The sequence below is a fragment of the Eumetopias jubatus genome, unplaced genomic scaffold (genome assembly GCF_037043125.1).
Source record: "Eumetopias jubatus isolate StellerSeaLion01/CBP00866 unplaced genomic scaffold, mEumJub1_p1.0 scaffold_15, whole genome shotgun sequence".
In the NCBI taxonomy this organism is placed as follows: domain Eukaryota; kingdom Metazoa; phylum Chordata; class Mammalia; order Carnivora; family Otariidae; genus Eumetopias; species Eumetopias jubatus.
In genome coordinates, this window is record NW_028274821.1 from 12,006,658 (window position 1) to 12,023,229 (window position 16,572).

General features: G+C 42.2%; 1 protein-coding gene across 2 annotated transcripts in view; it reads left to right on the forward strand.

Moving 5' to 3' along the window:
* Positions 1-16,572, forward strand: part of ENTREP1 (endosomal transmembrane epsin interactor 1) — a 60,743-nt gene that overhangs the window by 30,397 nt on the left and 13,774 nt on the right. For both annotated transcript variants that reach the window (XM_088018947.1, XM_088018946.1), the window contains exons 3-5: positions 8,179-8,289; positions 14,516-14,644; positions 16,401-16,508. In XM_088018947.1, coding sequence (XP_087875073.1) covers positions 8,179-8,289; positions 14,516-14,644; positions 16,401-16,508 — 348 coding nt within the window. The remainder of the gene's footprint in view (positions 1-8,178; positions 8,290-14,515; positions 14,645-16,400; positions 16,509-16,572) is intronic.

Consider the following 16,572-nt stretch of genomic DNA (forward strand, 5'->3'; position numbering starts at 1 on the left):
GTTTTAATGATAGTAATAAAAAAGCCACACGAAGGAATAAGTTTGGGGGACAGTGCATGGTGATTTTGTACACCGCCTATGTGCCTTGGCTGTGTCCTCATTCTGGGGTTGGCGTTCTGGTGATCTGACTTTGACTTCTCATTGGCAGCCCATCCAGTGCGAGAGAAGCTTAATCTACCAGGCAGTTAATCTCTGGAGCGTTCTCTCAGCTTCTTTGTTATTCTGACATTCAAGAAATAGCCCCATTCATTGTATGATCTCACACTCCTGTCTTGGCAGATGGATTCAGAATTGTCTTTCTTACTTTCTTTTTAATATTGTAAATATAATTTATATAAATCCCTGATCAAAAGTGTTCCGTTAGCTAACTTTTGAGAGTTGGATATACCGATGTAGCCAACATCCCAAACAAGATATGGAACATTTCTATCATTTCAGAAAATTCTCTTCTTTCTTCCCAGTCAATCCCTTCCCCCCACCAAGTAGGCACCACTCTTCTGATTCCTATCACTATGATTTTTTTTGTCTATTCTTGAACTTCATGTAAGTGGAATCATATAATATCTGACTTACTTCACTCAATGTCTTTGACTTCTTTGTGTTGTTGTATATCGGTAGTGTGTTCCTTTGTGTTGCTGGAAGTATTCCATTGTTTGAAAATACCACAATTTTTTTTTAAAGATTTTATTCATTTATTTGACAGAGAGAGACACAGCGAGAGCAGGAACACAAGCAGGGGGGAGTGGGAGAGGGAGAAGCAGGCTTCCCGCGGAGCAGGGAGCCCGATGCGGGGCTCGATCCCAGGACCCTGGGACCATGACCTGAGCCAAAGGCAGACGCTTGACGACTGAGCCACCCAGGTGCCCCGAAAATACCACAGTTTTTTTACTTATTCTCCTGCTGTTGGATATTTTGAGTTATTTTCATTTTTGGTCTAATATGCATAAAACTGCTATAAACATTTCTCTGTAAGTCTTTTTGTGGGTAACCGCACTTATTTCTCTGGGTCTTTTCCTAGGAGTGGAATAGCAGGTCTTAAGGTAGGCGTATATTCAGATTTTTTTTTTTTTTTGCAGTTTTTAAATACACGTTTTACTGTAGAATAATTTTAGATTTATGGAAGTATTTCAAAGATAATAAAGAGAGGTTCTGTATATGCTATACTATTTCCCCATCATTGACATCTTAATATAGTACGTAGTACATTTGTCACAACTAACGAACCAATATTGATACACTCTTATCAACTAAAATCCATACTCTTCAGACTCTCTTAGTTTATATCTAATGTTCTTTTTCTGTTCATTATTCCAGCCTAAGAGACCACATTACGTTTGCTTGTCATGTCTCTTTAGGCTCCACTTGGCTGTGACAGTTTTTCAGACTTCCCTTGTTTTTGAGGACCTTGACCATTTTGAGGAGTACTTGTCAGGTATTTTGCAGCATGGACCTCAATTGGAATTGTCTGATGTTTTTCTTATGATTAGACTGAGGTTATCATCGGTTTGGTAGAGGAAGAACACAGAGGTAAAATGCTATTTTCATCACATCATATCAAGGGTACACGCCATCCACATGACTTATCAGCGATATTAACCTTGGTCCCCTGGTTGATGTCAAGTTTGTCAGGTTTCTCCACCAGAAGATTACTCCCCCTCTCCTATTTCTATACTGTATTCTTTGGAAGGAACTCACCTGGTACAACCCATACTTAAGAAGTAGGGAGTCAAGGGTGGAGTATCTCCATAAATCACAGTTGACCTTTGAACAACAGGGATTTGAACTGCATGGGTCCATTTAAATGCAGATCTTTTCTTTTTTCTATTCTTTTTTTTTTTTTTAGATTTATTTATTTGAGAGAAAGAGAGAGAGAGAGAGAGCACACAGAGGGAGAGGGAGAAGTAGACTCCCCACTCAGCAGGGAGCCAGATGCTGGGCTCCATCCCAGGACTCTGGGATCATGACCCAAGCCGAAGGCAGACGCTCAACTGACTGAGCCATCCAGGCGCAGTATTGTAAATATATTTTCTCATCCTTATGATTTTCTTAGTAACATGTTCTTTTCTCTAGCTTACTTTTTTGTAAGAATACAGTATATAATACATATAACATGCAAAATATGTGTTAATCGACTGTTATCGGCAAGGCTTCTGGTCAATAATAGACTATTAATAGTTAAGTTTATGGGCAGTCAGAAGTCATACTCCGATTTTGCACTGCATGCCGGGGTTGGGGGTTGGCACCCCTCAGCCCTGCATTGTATAAGAGTCAACGTATTTAGAATTCTTTGGCATGGAAGATTTATATTTAGTTTTTAAGAGGTGGCAGAACCATTTTATACTCAGACAAGCAATGCGGGAGAGTCTGTGTGCTCCTCATCCTCACAAACACTTGATGTTGTCATTCTTCCTAATTTTAACCATTCTAGTTGATGTGAAGTGGTATCTCACTGTGGTTTTAATTTGCATTCGTGATGACTAATGATTTTGAGTAATTTTTCATGGGCTTATTGGCCATTCCTATATCTTCCTTTGTGAAATATCTTGTTCAAGTCTTTTGTCCGATTTTTTTGTGTTGTCTTTTTTTTTATTGAATTGAGGAGTTATTTCTATATCCTGGATAAAAGTTATTTGTTTAATATATGCATGAAAGATTTTCTCCCAGTCTGTGGCTTGCCTGTTGGTTTTCTTTTTTTAAAAATTTTTTATTGTTATGTTAATCACCATATATTACATCATTTGTTTCGGTGTAGTGTTCCATGATTCATTGTTTGTTCATAACACCCAGTGCTCCATGCAGAATGTGCCCTCTTTAATACCCATCACCAGGCTAACCCATCCCCCTACCCTCCTCCCCTATAGAACCCTCAGTTTGTTTTTCAGAGTCCATCGTCTCTCATGGTTCGTCTCCCCCTCTGACTTACTCCCCTTCATTCTTCCTCTCCTGCTATCTTCTTCTTTTTCTTTTTTCTTAAAATATGTTGCGTTATTTGTTTTAGAAGTACAGATCTGTGATTCAACAGTCTTGCACAATTCACAGCGCTCACCGTAGCACATACCCTCCCCAATGTCTATCACCCAGCCACCCCATCCCTCCCACCCCCGACCACTCCAGTAACACTCAGTTTGTTCCTGAGATTAAGATTTCCTCATATCAGTGAGGTCATATGATACATGTCTTTCTCTGATTGACTTATTTCACTAAGCATAACACCCTCCAGTTCCATCCACGTCGTTGCAAATGGCAAGATCTCATTCCTTTTGATGGCTGCATAATATTCCATTGTGTATATATACCACTTCTTCTTTATCCATTCATCTGTCGATGGACATCTTGGCTCTTTCCACAGTTTGGCTATTGTGGACATTGCTGCTATAAACATTGGGGTGCACGTACCCCTTTGGGTCCCTACATTTGTATCTTTGTGGTAAATACCCAGTAGTGCAATTGCTGGATCGAATGGTAGCTCTAATTTCAACTGTTTGAGGAACCTCCATACTGTTTTCCAGAGTGGTTGTACCCGCTTGCATTCCCACCAACAGTGTAGGAGGGTTCCCCTTTCTCCACATCCCCGCCAACATCTGTCGTTCCCTGACTTGTTAATTTTAGCCATTCTGACTGGTGTGAGGTGGTATCTCATTGAGGTTTTGATTTGGATTTCCCTGATGCCGAGCGATGTGGAGCACTTTTTCATGTGCCTGTTGGCCATTTGGATTTCTTCTTTGGAAAAATGTCTGTTCATGTTTTCTGCCCATTTCTTGATTGGATTATTTGTTCTTTGGGTGTTGAGTTTGATAAGTTCTTTATAGATTTTGGATACTAGCCCTTTATCTGATATGTCATTTGCAAATATTTTCTCCCATTCTGTCGGTTGTGGACTGTTTCTTTTGCTGTGCAAAAGCTTTTTATCTTGATGATATCCCAATAGTTCATTTTTGCCCTGGCTTCCCGTGCCTTTGGTGATGTTTCTAGGAAGAAGTTGCTGCGGCTGAGGTCAAAGAGGTTGCTACCTGTGTTCTCCTTTAGGATTTTGATGGACTCCTGTCTCACGTTTAGGTCTTTCAACCATTTGGAGTCTATTTTTGTGTGTGGTGTAAGGAAATGGTCCAGTTTCATTCTTCTGCATGTGGCTGTCCAATTTTCCCAACACCATTTGTTGAAGAGACTGTCTTTTTTCCATTGGACATTCTTTCCTGCTTTGTCAAAGATAAGTTGACCATAGAGTTGAGGGTCCATTTCTGGGCTCTCTATTCTGTTCCATTGATCTATGTGTCTGTTTTTGTGCCAGTACCATACTGTCTTGATGATGACAGCTTTGTAATAGAGCTGGAAGTCCGGAATTGTGATGCTGCCAGCTTTGCTTTTCTTTTTCAATATTCCTTTGGCTATTCGGGGTCTCTTCTGGTTCCATACAAATTTTAGGATTATTTGTTCCATTTCTTTGAAAAAAGTGGATGGTATTTTGATGGGGATTGCATTGAATGTGTAGATTGCTCTAGGGAGCATTGACATCTTCACAATGTTGGTTCTCCCAATCCATGAGCATGGAACGTTTTTCCATTTCTTTGTATCTTCTTCAATTTCTTTCCTGAGTATTTTATAGTTTTCTGAGTACAGATCCTTTGCCTCTTTGGTTAAATTTATTCCTAGGTATCTTATGGTTTTGGGTGCAGTTGTGAATGGGATCGACTCCTTGATTTGTCTCTCTTCTGTCTTGTTGTTGGTGTATAGGAATGCCACTGATTTCTGTGCATTGATTTTATAGCCTGCTACTTGACTGAATTCCTGTATGAGTTCTAGCAGTTTTGGGGTGGAGTCTTTTGGGTTTTCCACATAAAGTATCATATCATCTGCAAAGAGTGAGAGTTTGACTTCCTCTTTGCCGATTTGGATGCCTTTGATTTCTTTTTGTTGTCTGATTGCTGTGGCTAGGACTTCTAATACTATGTTGAACAGCAGTGGTGAGAGTGGACATCCCTGCCACGTTCCTGACCTTAGGGGAAAAGCTCTCAGCTTTTCCCCATTGAAAATGATATTCGCTGTAGGTTTTTCGTAGATGGCTTTTATGATATTGAGGTATGTACCCTCTATCCCTATACTCTGAAGAGTTTTGATCAAGAAAGGATGCTGTACTTTGTCAAATGCTTTTTCTGCATCTATTGAGAGGATCACATGATTCTTGTTCTTTCTTTTGTTAATGTATTGTATCACGTTGATTGATTTGCGGATGTTGAACCAGCCTTGCAGCCCAGGGATAAATCCCACTTGGTCGTGGTGAATAATCCTTTTAATGTACTGTTGGATCCTATTGGCTAGTATTTTGGTGAGAATTTTTGCATCCATGTTCATCAAGGATATTGGTCTGTAATTCTCCTTTTTGATGGGGTCTTTGTCTGGTTTTGGGATCAAGGTAATGGTGGCCTCATAAAATGAATTTGGAAGTTTTCCTTCCGTTTCTATTTTTTGAAACAGTTTCAGGAGAATAGGTATTAATTCTTCTTTTAATGTCTAACAGAATTCCCCTGGGAAGCCATCTGGCCCCGGGCTTTTGTTTCTTGGGAGATTTTTGATGACTGCTTCAATTTCCTTAGTGGTTATAGGTCTGTTCAGGTTTTCTATTTCTTCCTGGTTCAGTTTTGGTAGTTGATACATCTCTAGGAATGCACCCATTTCTTCCAAGTTATCTAATTTGCTGGCATAAAGTTGCTCATAATATGTTCTTATAATTGTTTGTATTTCTTTGGTGTTGGTTGTGATCTCTCCTCTTTCATTCATGATTTTGTTGATTTGGGTCATTTCTCTTTTCTTTTTGATCAGTCTGGCCAGCGGTTTATCAATCTTGTTAATTCTTTCAAAGAACCAGCTCCTAGTTTTGTTGATGTGTTCTACTGTTCTTTTGGTTTCTAGTTCATTGATTTCTGCTCTGATCTTTATGATTTCTCTTCTCCTGCTGGATTTAGGCTTTCTTTGCTGTTCTTTCTCCAGCTCCTTTAGGTGTAGGGTTAGGTTGTGTATTTGAGACCTTTCTTGTTTCTTGAGAAAGGCTTGTATTGCTATATACTTTCCTCTCAGGACTGCCTTTGCTGTATCCCAAAGATTTTGGACAGTTGTGTTTTCATTTTCATTGGTTTCCATGAATTTTTTTAATTTTTCTTTAATTTCCTGGTTGACCCATTCATTCTTTAGTAGGACGCTCTTTAGCCTCCATGTATTTGAGTTCTTTCCGACTTTCCTCTTGTGATTGAGTTCTAGTTTCAAAGCATTGTGGTCCGAAAATATGCAGGGAATGATCCCAATCTTTTGGTACCGGTTGAGACCTGATTTGTGACCTAGGATGTGATCAATTCTGGAGAATGTTCCATGGGCACTAGAGAAGAATGTGTATTCCGTTGCTTTGGGATGGAATGTTCTGAATATGTCTGTGAAGCCTGTTGGTTTTCTTAACAGTGTCATTTAATGAGTTGGATTGAAGATTTTAATAAAGAGATTTGGGGACCAGTGCTGGAAGTAATGAACCCTCACTCATTCTATATCTGATGCTGCTAATTTTTAGTTACGAAGATTTATTATTTATTTTTAAAAGATTTTATTTATTTATTTGAGAGAGAGAGAGAGAGTGCAGGGGAGGAGCAGAGGGAGGGGGGAGAAGCAGACTCTGTGCTGAGCACAGAGCCCCGCATGGGGCTTGATCTCAAGACCCTGAGATCCTGACCTGAGCTGAAACTGAGAGTTGCGCTCAACCGACTGAGCCACCCAGGGGGCCCCATAGTTACAAAGGTTTATGATGTGCTGGTGGGCATGAGGATTATAACCACACTTTCTTTTCAAGGCATCTGGTATTGCATGAAAAGATACTTTTCAAAGGAAAGTTAGACTTCCCCATAGTAACAATTGTGTTGCTGGTTGTGAAGACTCCAGATGTGTTAGGTCTCTGAGTAAGCTGCTGCCAGTGCATAGGAGCAGCGCAGGTAAGAAGATCATGTTCTGTGCTTGGCCAACTTTGCGTCCTCGTTTGGCCAACTTTGTGTCCTCATTTACCAAAGCTTTGACATGATAATGACTGACATAGCGCTCAAGGGGGCTGTGCTGTCTGCTGATCCAGTTAAGCCCTACAGACACTGACGAATCAGGAGAAACAGTAACACAGCAGCTTCGGCCAGCACTTCCCCCAAGATTTGATGACAGAGTGCATAGTCCTTTTACAGATTAACAAAACAAGGAGAGAAGCGAGGCCCTACTACTCCTGGAGAGGCAGAAAGAATTCCTCTTAGGGAGAGGGGCATCATGTGATATTAAATATTGACTCATTACATGGGTTTAGGGGAGACGTTTTCAAGCTTCCTGGAATACCAGCAACAAAAAACAAGCTTTCCAAACTCGAGTTCATATGCGAACTCACATACCAACCCAACTCTGGCATTTGCTACCGAACTGATGCTTGGTTCTAATGCTGATCATCATTAGCTCCAATCTTTTATATTTGCGATAAGATTTGATTTTGATAATAAATATAGTTCTCAAATTGAAAAGCTGTAGTAGTCCCTTATAGGCACTAAGTAAAATCTGGCTTTTTGGTTGATTTCCATTAATTCTGAATTATTTAGTGTAACATTTGGAACATTTAACTTTGGAGAAAAATATATAGAAGATCACTGTGGACTTGTTCTTTAATACCTACACTGTTTGGAACTGAGAAAAGACTTAGCTTTGTTTTTACTTGTACACTGTCACTTCTGTCCAGTAAGGGCTCTGAGTGCTCTGATTTTCCTGGGTTCCACTTACATGCTAGAATTCTCCATTTGTCTACTTATCATTGATCCTGCAAAACTCAGACAAAAAAATAGCAACAGCTCAAGGAGGAACTGGCCACGGCTTCATGCAAGGGACAGATCAGCGCTGAGGGAGCCAGAACTTCCTTAGATGCAAAGAGAGAAAAAAAATTAGGGACTTGAAATTACTGAGAAGACTTGAGAGTCGGTGGTCTTCCTCAACACAGTTTAAAAATTCTACAATGTGAACAAAAGGTTGGTACATTGAAAACATGGTTCGGACTTCTTTTTTTTTCTTTAAATGTGTGCCCTCTAGGAAGAGAATATGATTTTTTTTTTCTTTTTACTCAGACAAAACTCTGATTTTAGCTATTGTCTTTTCTAACGGCCTCTTTTCCTGCCACTTCAGGTGAACCTCTTTGTGCTGCTGTCTGTGGTGTGTGTCCTCTTAAATCTAGCTGGATTTATCCTCGGCTGCCAGGGGGCCCAGTTTGTGTCCAGCGTGCCCAGATGTGATCTGGTAAGTTGTCCGAAACCGTCGCTGTGCGCCTGCGCGGACCCTGGCTTTCCCGGGGGGGGGGGCGGGGGAGGGGTACGCGCACTGTGTGCCCGGCAAGCTCCCTCGAGTGAAGCCTGCTCTTTGTTTCGTTTTCCCACGTCCCCTGACCGACTTCAGGTATTTCTTTTCCAAAGCAGGGACCAGCTAGCAGAGCCCCAGAACCACAGTGAGATAGCGCGTCGTTAGTTAGGGAATGGACCGGTCAGGTGTCCACAAGCAGTATCGGTCTGCTCTCATCCGAAGAGGGAAAACGGAGATGATCAGAATACAGGTCAGCCGTCCTTTCTCCAAAACCTCTGGAGGCTGGCTGTGTTTCAGCATTCAGAGTTTCCCCGATTTTGAGAAGATAAACCTGATGCATACGTTACTTACGCTGTAGCAAGCACCCCGCTCGACTCTGGGGCAGCAGGTTGTAATCACAACGTCTGGTTTTCGGGGCTTTTTGAATTTCAGAATTGTGGTTAAGAGGTTATGGACCTGCACAATCTCCGAATATTTTCTTTTAATTTTTTGACTGTGGTAAAATGCATGTAGTAGCATAAAATGTGCCACCTTCATTTTTAAGAGTTAAGTTTAGTAGTTGATGTACATTCACGTTGTTGGGCAACCAATCTCCAGAACATTTTTCTTGTTGCAAAACTGAAACTCTGTCCATATTAAATAGCTCCCCCACCTTCCTGGCTGTGATAAAGCCCCAGCCTCCCCCATTAGGAAGACTCCTCAGGGACTCACCACAAACCCATTGCTCTTTCTAACACTGCTGTACAAGTTTTCTGATTTTGTCACCCCATTGGTTATTAACCGTACGTTACAGGATCCCAGGCTCACAGCGTTTTTTGGCTTTTAAGGCCCTCTGCAGTTCACCCTTGTCCTGCCCACTCCCGGAGGCAGCTCACCCTGTCATTGCTCCAAAGCTTGCCTGGCATTGCCCTACTTTCATACTTTTAACAGCACCTCTCCCCCCAAATTCCCTGTCCCTCAGTCCTTGTTCCTCCAAATGATATCAGTCCTTTACAGACCCATTCAAAGATTACCTCCTTCAGGAAACAGTCCCTAAACTCCCAGGAAAGATAATCTTCCAGAATGTCTTATATGTACCTCTCTCAGGCATTTATCCTTTTCGTTTTTTGGACTAGAGACATTCATACACCTGTCTTCTCTGTTCTTCTGAGCTGGGATCTCCCCAAGGGCAATGTCACCGTCTCTATTAATTTGGGAGTTCCCAATCGTCCCCCTGCACTGCCTCCCACTCCTTCACATACAGAGTTCCCAGGGGGGAAAAATAAGTTGAACCAAGCTTGGTTTTCCCATTACTAATCACACAGCAAATTAGAAGGGGCAAAGAGACCAGACACAGGCTGAAAGTGGTAAGTCCCAGTATCTGGAAAGACAGTTTGGAGAAATTGTAGCATCTCTTATGTCAAGACACTGATTAGAGGCTGCAGAGAGTAGAAAGGAAAGTCAGACCTCGTTCCTGACCTAGAAGTTTATCATGTGCAAGAGGAACAGGTTAAACGCGGCAGATGCTTGAGTGGTGTTTGTGGAGGGAATGAATACGTGCCCAGATACAGGTAGATCCACTGGGTTTGGCCTCAGAGTGAGACACGGCGCCCGGGACATGCAGAGAAAGAAGGGCTTGTATCGGGGGAAGATAAGGAATATAGGTATTTGAGATGGACCTTGAATGATGAATAGATAAGGAGAGTGGGTAGAGCCCCAGAGAGGCGAGTACTCAGAGGGCAGTGGTGGTGGGAAATGAGCCTTGGTAGCTCTTGGAAAAGCAGAAGCCAGATTGCAAGGGGTCAAGGGTATAGTTAATGGGCTTTCCTGAGAAATTCTGTGGTTCTCTACCCTGGGTGCCCATTAGACTCACCTGGGGGAACTTTGTAAAGAATCCCCTAACTGGGGCCACATTCCCAAAGATTCTCAGTTGGCCTGGCCGGGGGGAGGGGGTGGGTCTAGGCATCTGTATCTTTTTATATTTTAAGTGTATTTTTATTTAAACCTTTTCTCCCCACCACAAAACCAATTCTGTGATTGTATTTGATTATAAAACTGTAAAAATTTGGGCAAGTCATAAAAGAATAGGATAGAACTTAAAAAAAAATCTCACTCTTCTGGGTAAGCACAGTTCACCGTTTGGCGGATTTTGGGGGCACCTCTTTATAGGCATAAAAACACACGATTTCCATCAGTGGGACCGTATCATAATTGTTGTTTTTCATTAGGGAGGCTATTTGACCAATGAAATCTTTTTGGGGGAGGGGACACTCTTCCTCATTCCCTCTCCACCATGCTAGTCACCCCAAATTCCTGCTAACAAGCTGGGGGGTCTCCCTCCATGTGTTCAGATTATCTCACATAAATACGTAGGGGGTGGACCTCATCGTGATATATTTTCCAAAAATGGCACATATTGTATCCACTCCCCTACATACTGTGTTTCTCACTTACAGATTTAACACTCTTCTTTGTTTAGAACAGCTAGTTCTCTATTGCCTTGTTGTCTGTGGTGGTTTGGGTTTTGGCCGATAAAAACAATGTAGCCACGCATACCATCCTGCACATCCCCCTGGCCAATTTTGGCCAGCCGGGGGAAGCTCCCAGGTCAGACATCGTTCCTGGTAGGGAAGATGTAGTTTTTCTTCTGTTTGTCTCATTTAAAAAAAAAAAAATTCCACGTTCAACCCTTTGGTGACGCTATCCGTTTTTTTTAATGGAGGTAAAATTTACAGTGAAATGCACAGACCTGAAGTGTGCAGTTCATTGAGTTTTGACCAATGTATATATTCATCTTGACAAATGAACACACTCATGTATACACCCCAAACAAGATCTAGAACATTAGTTTTGCCTGTTCTTGCATTTCACCCAAATGGAGTCATAGGGTATATACCTTTTTGTCTCTGTCTTATTTTGCTTAGCACAACAATTTTGAGATCTGTCCATGATTTTGTGTTGTGTCAGTTGCTTTTTTTTTTTTTTTTTGCACATCAGGATTTCATTGTATACAAATATCACATTTTGTTTAATCCACTCTCCTGTTGATGGACATTTCCATTGTTTCCAGTTTGGGGGTATTATGAACAGAGCTCTTGTAAACATTTTTGTAGAGTCGTGGTTTTTCTTGTGGGTCCCTTCTCATTTCTCTTGAGTAAATAAAGAGGTGTGGGATTTGCTCAGTCACATGGTAAAAGTAGGTCTGTGTAACTTTAAGAAACTGCTAAACAGTTTCCCAAAGTGGCTGGGGAATAAGTATCTTTGATTTAAAATATATGGCCGGTTCCTTTATTAAAAGGTTCAACTGATATTTCTACCGGTGACCCTTTGCCAACTGTAAGCATTTCTGAATAGTGTTTGTCAGTCTGATGGGGCTGGTGTGAGAGCTCCTTGTTATGTTAGCTTGCAGTTCCCTCATTGCAAGAGAAGGTGTCCTCCTTTTTTTGAAAGCTTCCTAGAAGATGCTAATGAGCAGCCAGTGTTGAGAACCATAATCCTGGTGATGAGGAGAGGGCGGGGAGGGCATGGTGGTGTCAGGGAATAGTATCAGGGTGGAAGGGTGGATGATTTTCATGTAGAGGCTTGGACAAGGTTGTTTGTGGATGGTTAAGAGATCGAAGAGAAGTTGGAATAACTTTGCAGAAAGGGATTAAGAAGGGAGATGAAGGGTCAGGAACAGAAAGAACAAGAAATCCAAAACGCACCATTGCCTGGCACCATTTTGTACGGAGCCTCAGGGCTCCCGTGTCAGCTGGGCACAGCCACTGATACCCATTTTTATTTGGACAATGATTAAACTTCCCAAAAGCCTTGTGTAAAGAGATTAACCTTCACCCATCTGGAAAATTGTTGCATCCGGACCAGTTCAGCCCGGAAGTTCCGGATAGATGAGGTTTCCAGGTACATACAAGTCTGGTTGTGTGTAAATAATGCCGCTGTGTGTGTGTGGCCCACACAGGCCTGTTTTCTCTCTTAACTGAACACCTTTTACCAAGAATGGACTTGAGTGGGAGGGGAGTACTTTGTAAGATGACACTGGATATTACCTGCAGGAGGCAGAATCCTTAGGTAAGATTTTGAAGCTTATGTAAGTACAAGAAATGGAAACCTGCACTGCATGGTGTTGAGAAAAGTGAGCGAGCGTGGTTGGTGTTTGGCAAGAGGAGAGCCTTGGGTACATGAACAGAATGGAGCAACTTGATGGCTGCTTATTTGTTAACTACTAAATAGTACTGTTAGTCTTAAATCAGGGGGTTCTCAGCTGGACTTCAAAGGAAGAAGCCCATTAGAATAACACTTACCTGCTGAATTTAGCCCAGGGTAAGGACTATTATTAATTTATGGAAGAGGGGCTAAGAGAAAGCCAGTGATCCCCGAGAGGAAATAAAATACCCACCCCCCAGACCCTGCCTAGAGAAATCCTGTCTGAATGGCCACAGTAGTTTTCCCTTAGAAGGCAAAACTCTAGTGTAGATTTTAGCAACAGGATGTGCCTTCAAAAAAGTGAGACAGTGGAAGAAAAATTCAGACTCAGACAGTCTTTTGCTTTTGTGTGTGTCTGGGGGTCGGATTGTGGATCTAGGTGTGGGGACATTGTTGAGATAACAGTCTCTGTGGGCAAACCAGGAAAAGACAGAAACCAAGTGGAAATGAATGGATGGAGATGGAGTCCATCAAGGTAACTCTAGCTGTTGTAATTCTTTGTATCAGAAGCAGAATTTATATCAAAATCTGGGCATCAGTGTTTGATATAATATTGCACCCCTTTCAGTGTGGTTTAGGGATGGAGAATAAGAAATGTTATAGGATCCATGGAGTTTTGGAAGAGGCAAAACTAGTCCTTGTGGAAAAAATTAAAAAAGTATTTGTGGGAGGGCAGGGATTGATGGGGAAGGGCACAATGGAATTTTCTCTGGTGATGCTATGTGCTGTATGTTGTTAAGGGTTCGGGGTGCATTGCTTAAAATTCTGCAAATGGTATGCTTAAGATTTGTGTATGTAAATTTTGTGTGTGTGTATGTAAGTTTCACATCCAAAGAAAATATGTGATCTTTAGTGGAAATTTTTCCCTTTGCTTCCTAATCAACTTATGTAATAAGGAACTGTATTTTCTCTTAATCTGGAAAAATACCATAAATTTGTTACTAGAGGGTAACTAGAGAGTAAGTGTAGTTAGAAGGTAAGAATCTTAATTCAATAAGAAAAAAGACCCTTCTTCTCTCTTAAGTAACTCTAACACTGTAGACGTTCAGTTATTCTTAAAGATTCCTGAAGAATTTTGCAGCAAGTGCCGTCAAAACTGCCTACTTAACAAGTATGACAAAGGCATGGCTTTCCCTTTTAACCAAAATAGAATAACCAACTTCAACAATTCAAGAGGCAAAGCGAGTAAGAATGAACCTCTGCTCCGAAATTATGGGTCTTAATTAGCCAAAACCAGGTGTTGCTTATTCTCACAACTTGAGTCAAGGGAGACTTCGAAAAGTGGTTGCAAGTTTGCAAAACATTTCACTACAAGTAAGAGATTACTCATCACTGATATTATCATTTCAAATCTGTGACCACATTGAAGATGTCAAACCGAGGGATCTCCTTAAGCCTACATGGTTTAGGGCTACTGTTCACCAAATATACCCTGTGTTTCTCACGGGCACATGGTAGCTTGAACTTCCTTGCCCTCTTGGAGTTAGATAGGGCTGTAAGATTCACTTTGGCAATTGTGAGCTAAAGCGATGAGGGTCATTTGCAAGAGGAAGATTTAAGCTAGAGTTACGAGATTTAGCAAGTAAAAACACAGGACACCCAATTAAATCTGAATTTCAAATAAACAGCAAATAGTTTTTTAACTGGGTGTCCCATATTTTATCCAGCAACCCTGCTTTAAGTGCCAACGTGCATTTTATCATGTGCTCTCCATCTCTCTGGCACAGTGATCATTAATCCTAAAATGGTGTGTGCTTCGTCAACCTGGGTTCCTAATGGACTAAGATGAGCAGAGCACCCTGCTGACCTACAGTGGGCATTCGCATATTCAAGAAATAACCTTCTCGTCCACACCATACCCTAGCCTATCCTGATGGATCCAGACACCACCATATCTCATTCTGTAGGATTGGTGCTCCAATATGTAGCCTGCATATTTATTCTCAATAATGAAATTATGGTTCTGCCTTTCTCCCCCTTTAAGGTGGACTTAGGTGAAGGAAAGATTTGCTTCTGTTGTGAAGAATTTCAACCAGCTAAATGCACGGACAAAGAAAATGCCTTGAAACTCTTTCCGGTTCAGTCTTGTAGCGCTGTTCACCTTCTACTTAAGGTACCTTGAGCGGATCCCACCCCCATCAGTAAATACACTAGAGAGCCCTCAAAGAAGGCAAAGTTACTTGAAATAGCCTTACTCTGTTACCTCCCTCAATCAATTGGGCTGCACATAGGAGCCAACCCTCATCGGTGACCCAGAGGCAGGAGTGACTTCAGGAAGAAGCACAGATTGTGTGTCTCTTAAGTAATGAATGGATGCCTTTCTTTGTGTTCAAGAGTTACAAGATAGCAAAAAATGTAAAGGAGTATACATGTGTTTCCATCCATGCACACGCACAATGTAGCTACACACAGATGATGCAGCTTTTAGCAAAACCTTAACTTTTTTTATTTAAAGTAGGCTTTCCACCCATGTGGGGCTTGAACTCACGAGCCTAAGATTAAGAGTTGCATGCCCCACCAGCTGAGCCAGCCAGGCACCCCTGCTTTGGGCAAAACCTTTCAACTGCCTGCCCATTCGTCCTTGTTGTGATGCTCCTTTGTCAGTTTCAGTGAGTCCCGTGGGCTGTTGGGTGCTGCCGAGCCCAGACACAGAGGCTTAGGACAGATAAGCAGTTAGAAAACGCAGGGGACATTCATGCACCTTACCTCTTGTTTCATAGGCAGCGACTAGAATGAGTGAGAGATTAAAAATAAATGACACCAGTTGCAGAGAAGTACAAAATTACCCTTTGTTAGGGACTTGGATAAAAGTTGAGTCCTGACGCACTGGGGCTCATTAGCCCAGTGAGTGACAAGATCAGTTGGTGAACCGTGAGGTATTAGTTCTTGGATAATTCCTCGCTGAGGGCTTTCTTCAGGTCTTTGTTTTGGGTTTGTTTTTTTGTTCGAAGGAGGAGTCTCTCCGCTGCCAGCTCTCTGAGAATGTAAAAGTGGCCTTCTGTCTTTGGCTTCTGGATTTCTGGTAGCTGAGTCACCCCCAAACTTTGAGCCAAGACCCCTCTTGGGGAAAGCCTCGCCAAGGAGCCAAGACTGTGGCAAAAGAAACTTTTGGAATTGCCCTTACGGCTATTTTGAGACGTGGGTTTGGAGAAGAGATGCCCTCTTTATGCTCTGCCTGGCCTGCCCCCCGCGCTGTCGTAGCTGGGTGCCCAGGGGAGCTCTGCCAATCGCTCCCAAAATAGAATCAGTGGCCACCAATAAAACAGCAGGCCGTCCCCAGTGGGAGGCTGGAATTCCTATCCCTGGGGACACCAACTTCAGAAGAGACGCTCCTTGCTCTTCTGGAAGGAACATTTCCAGACAATGTTCTGATGCTGGCAAAAAGAAAACTTGTAATACCAGGGCTTTCTGGGACAGGAAGCCTCTAAGATAAGTTTTTTAAAATGCTTATATGACTGCATGAGAGCCATATTAATAACCAGTATTTATTTGGCACTTACCACGAGCCAGACATCAAAGTCCTTCGCATCCATCTTCCCATGAGAATTGGTTTATTGTGACATCTTTATTATTATTTAAAACAGTTTTTCTATTGCCTTCTGGTCATCAGCTTTTTTTTTTTTAAGATTTCATTTATTTATTTGACAGAGAGAGAGACACACACACAGCGAGAGAGGGAACACAAGCAGGGGGAGTGGGAGAGGGAGAAGCAGGCTTCCCGCGGAGCAGGGAGCCCGACGCGGGGCTCGATCCCAGGACCCTGGGATCATGACCTGAGCTGAAGGCAGACGCTTAACCAGTGAGCCACCCAGGCGCCCCTGGTCATCAGCTTTGACGTGCTCAGTGGTGTTACTGTTTCCTTGTCCTAGAAAGTTCTTTTCGCCCTGTGTGCCTTGAACGCCCTGACCACCACCGTCTGCTTGGCAGCAGCTGCCCTTCGCTACCTCCAGATATTTGCAGCCAGAAGACCCTGCATCGTAAGTCCATACAAGGTGGCACCATGACTGTGGCCCATGGAGCCTTTGTCATGAAGGCTGTTGA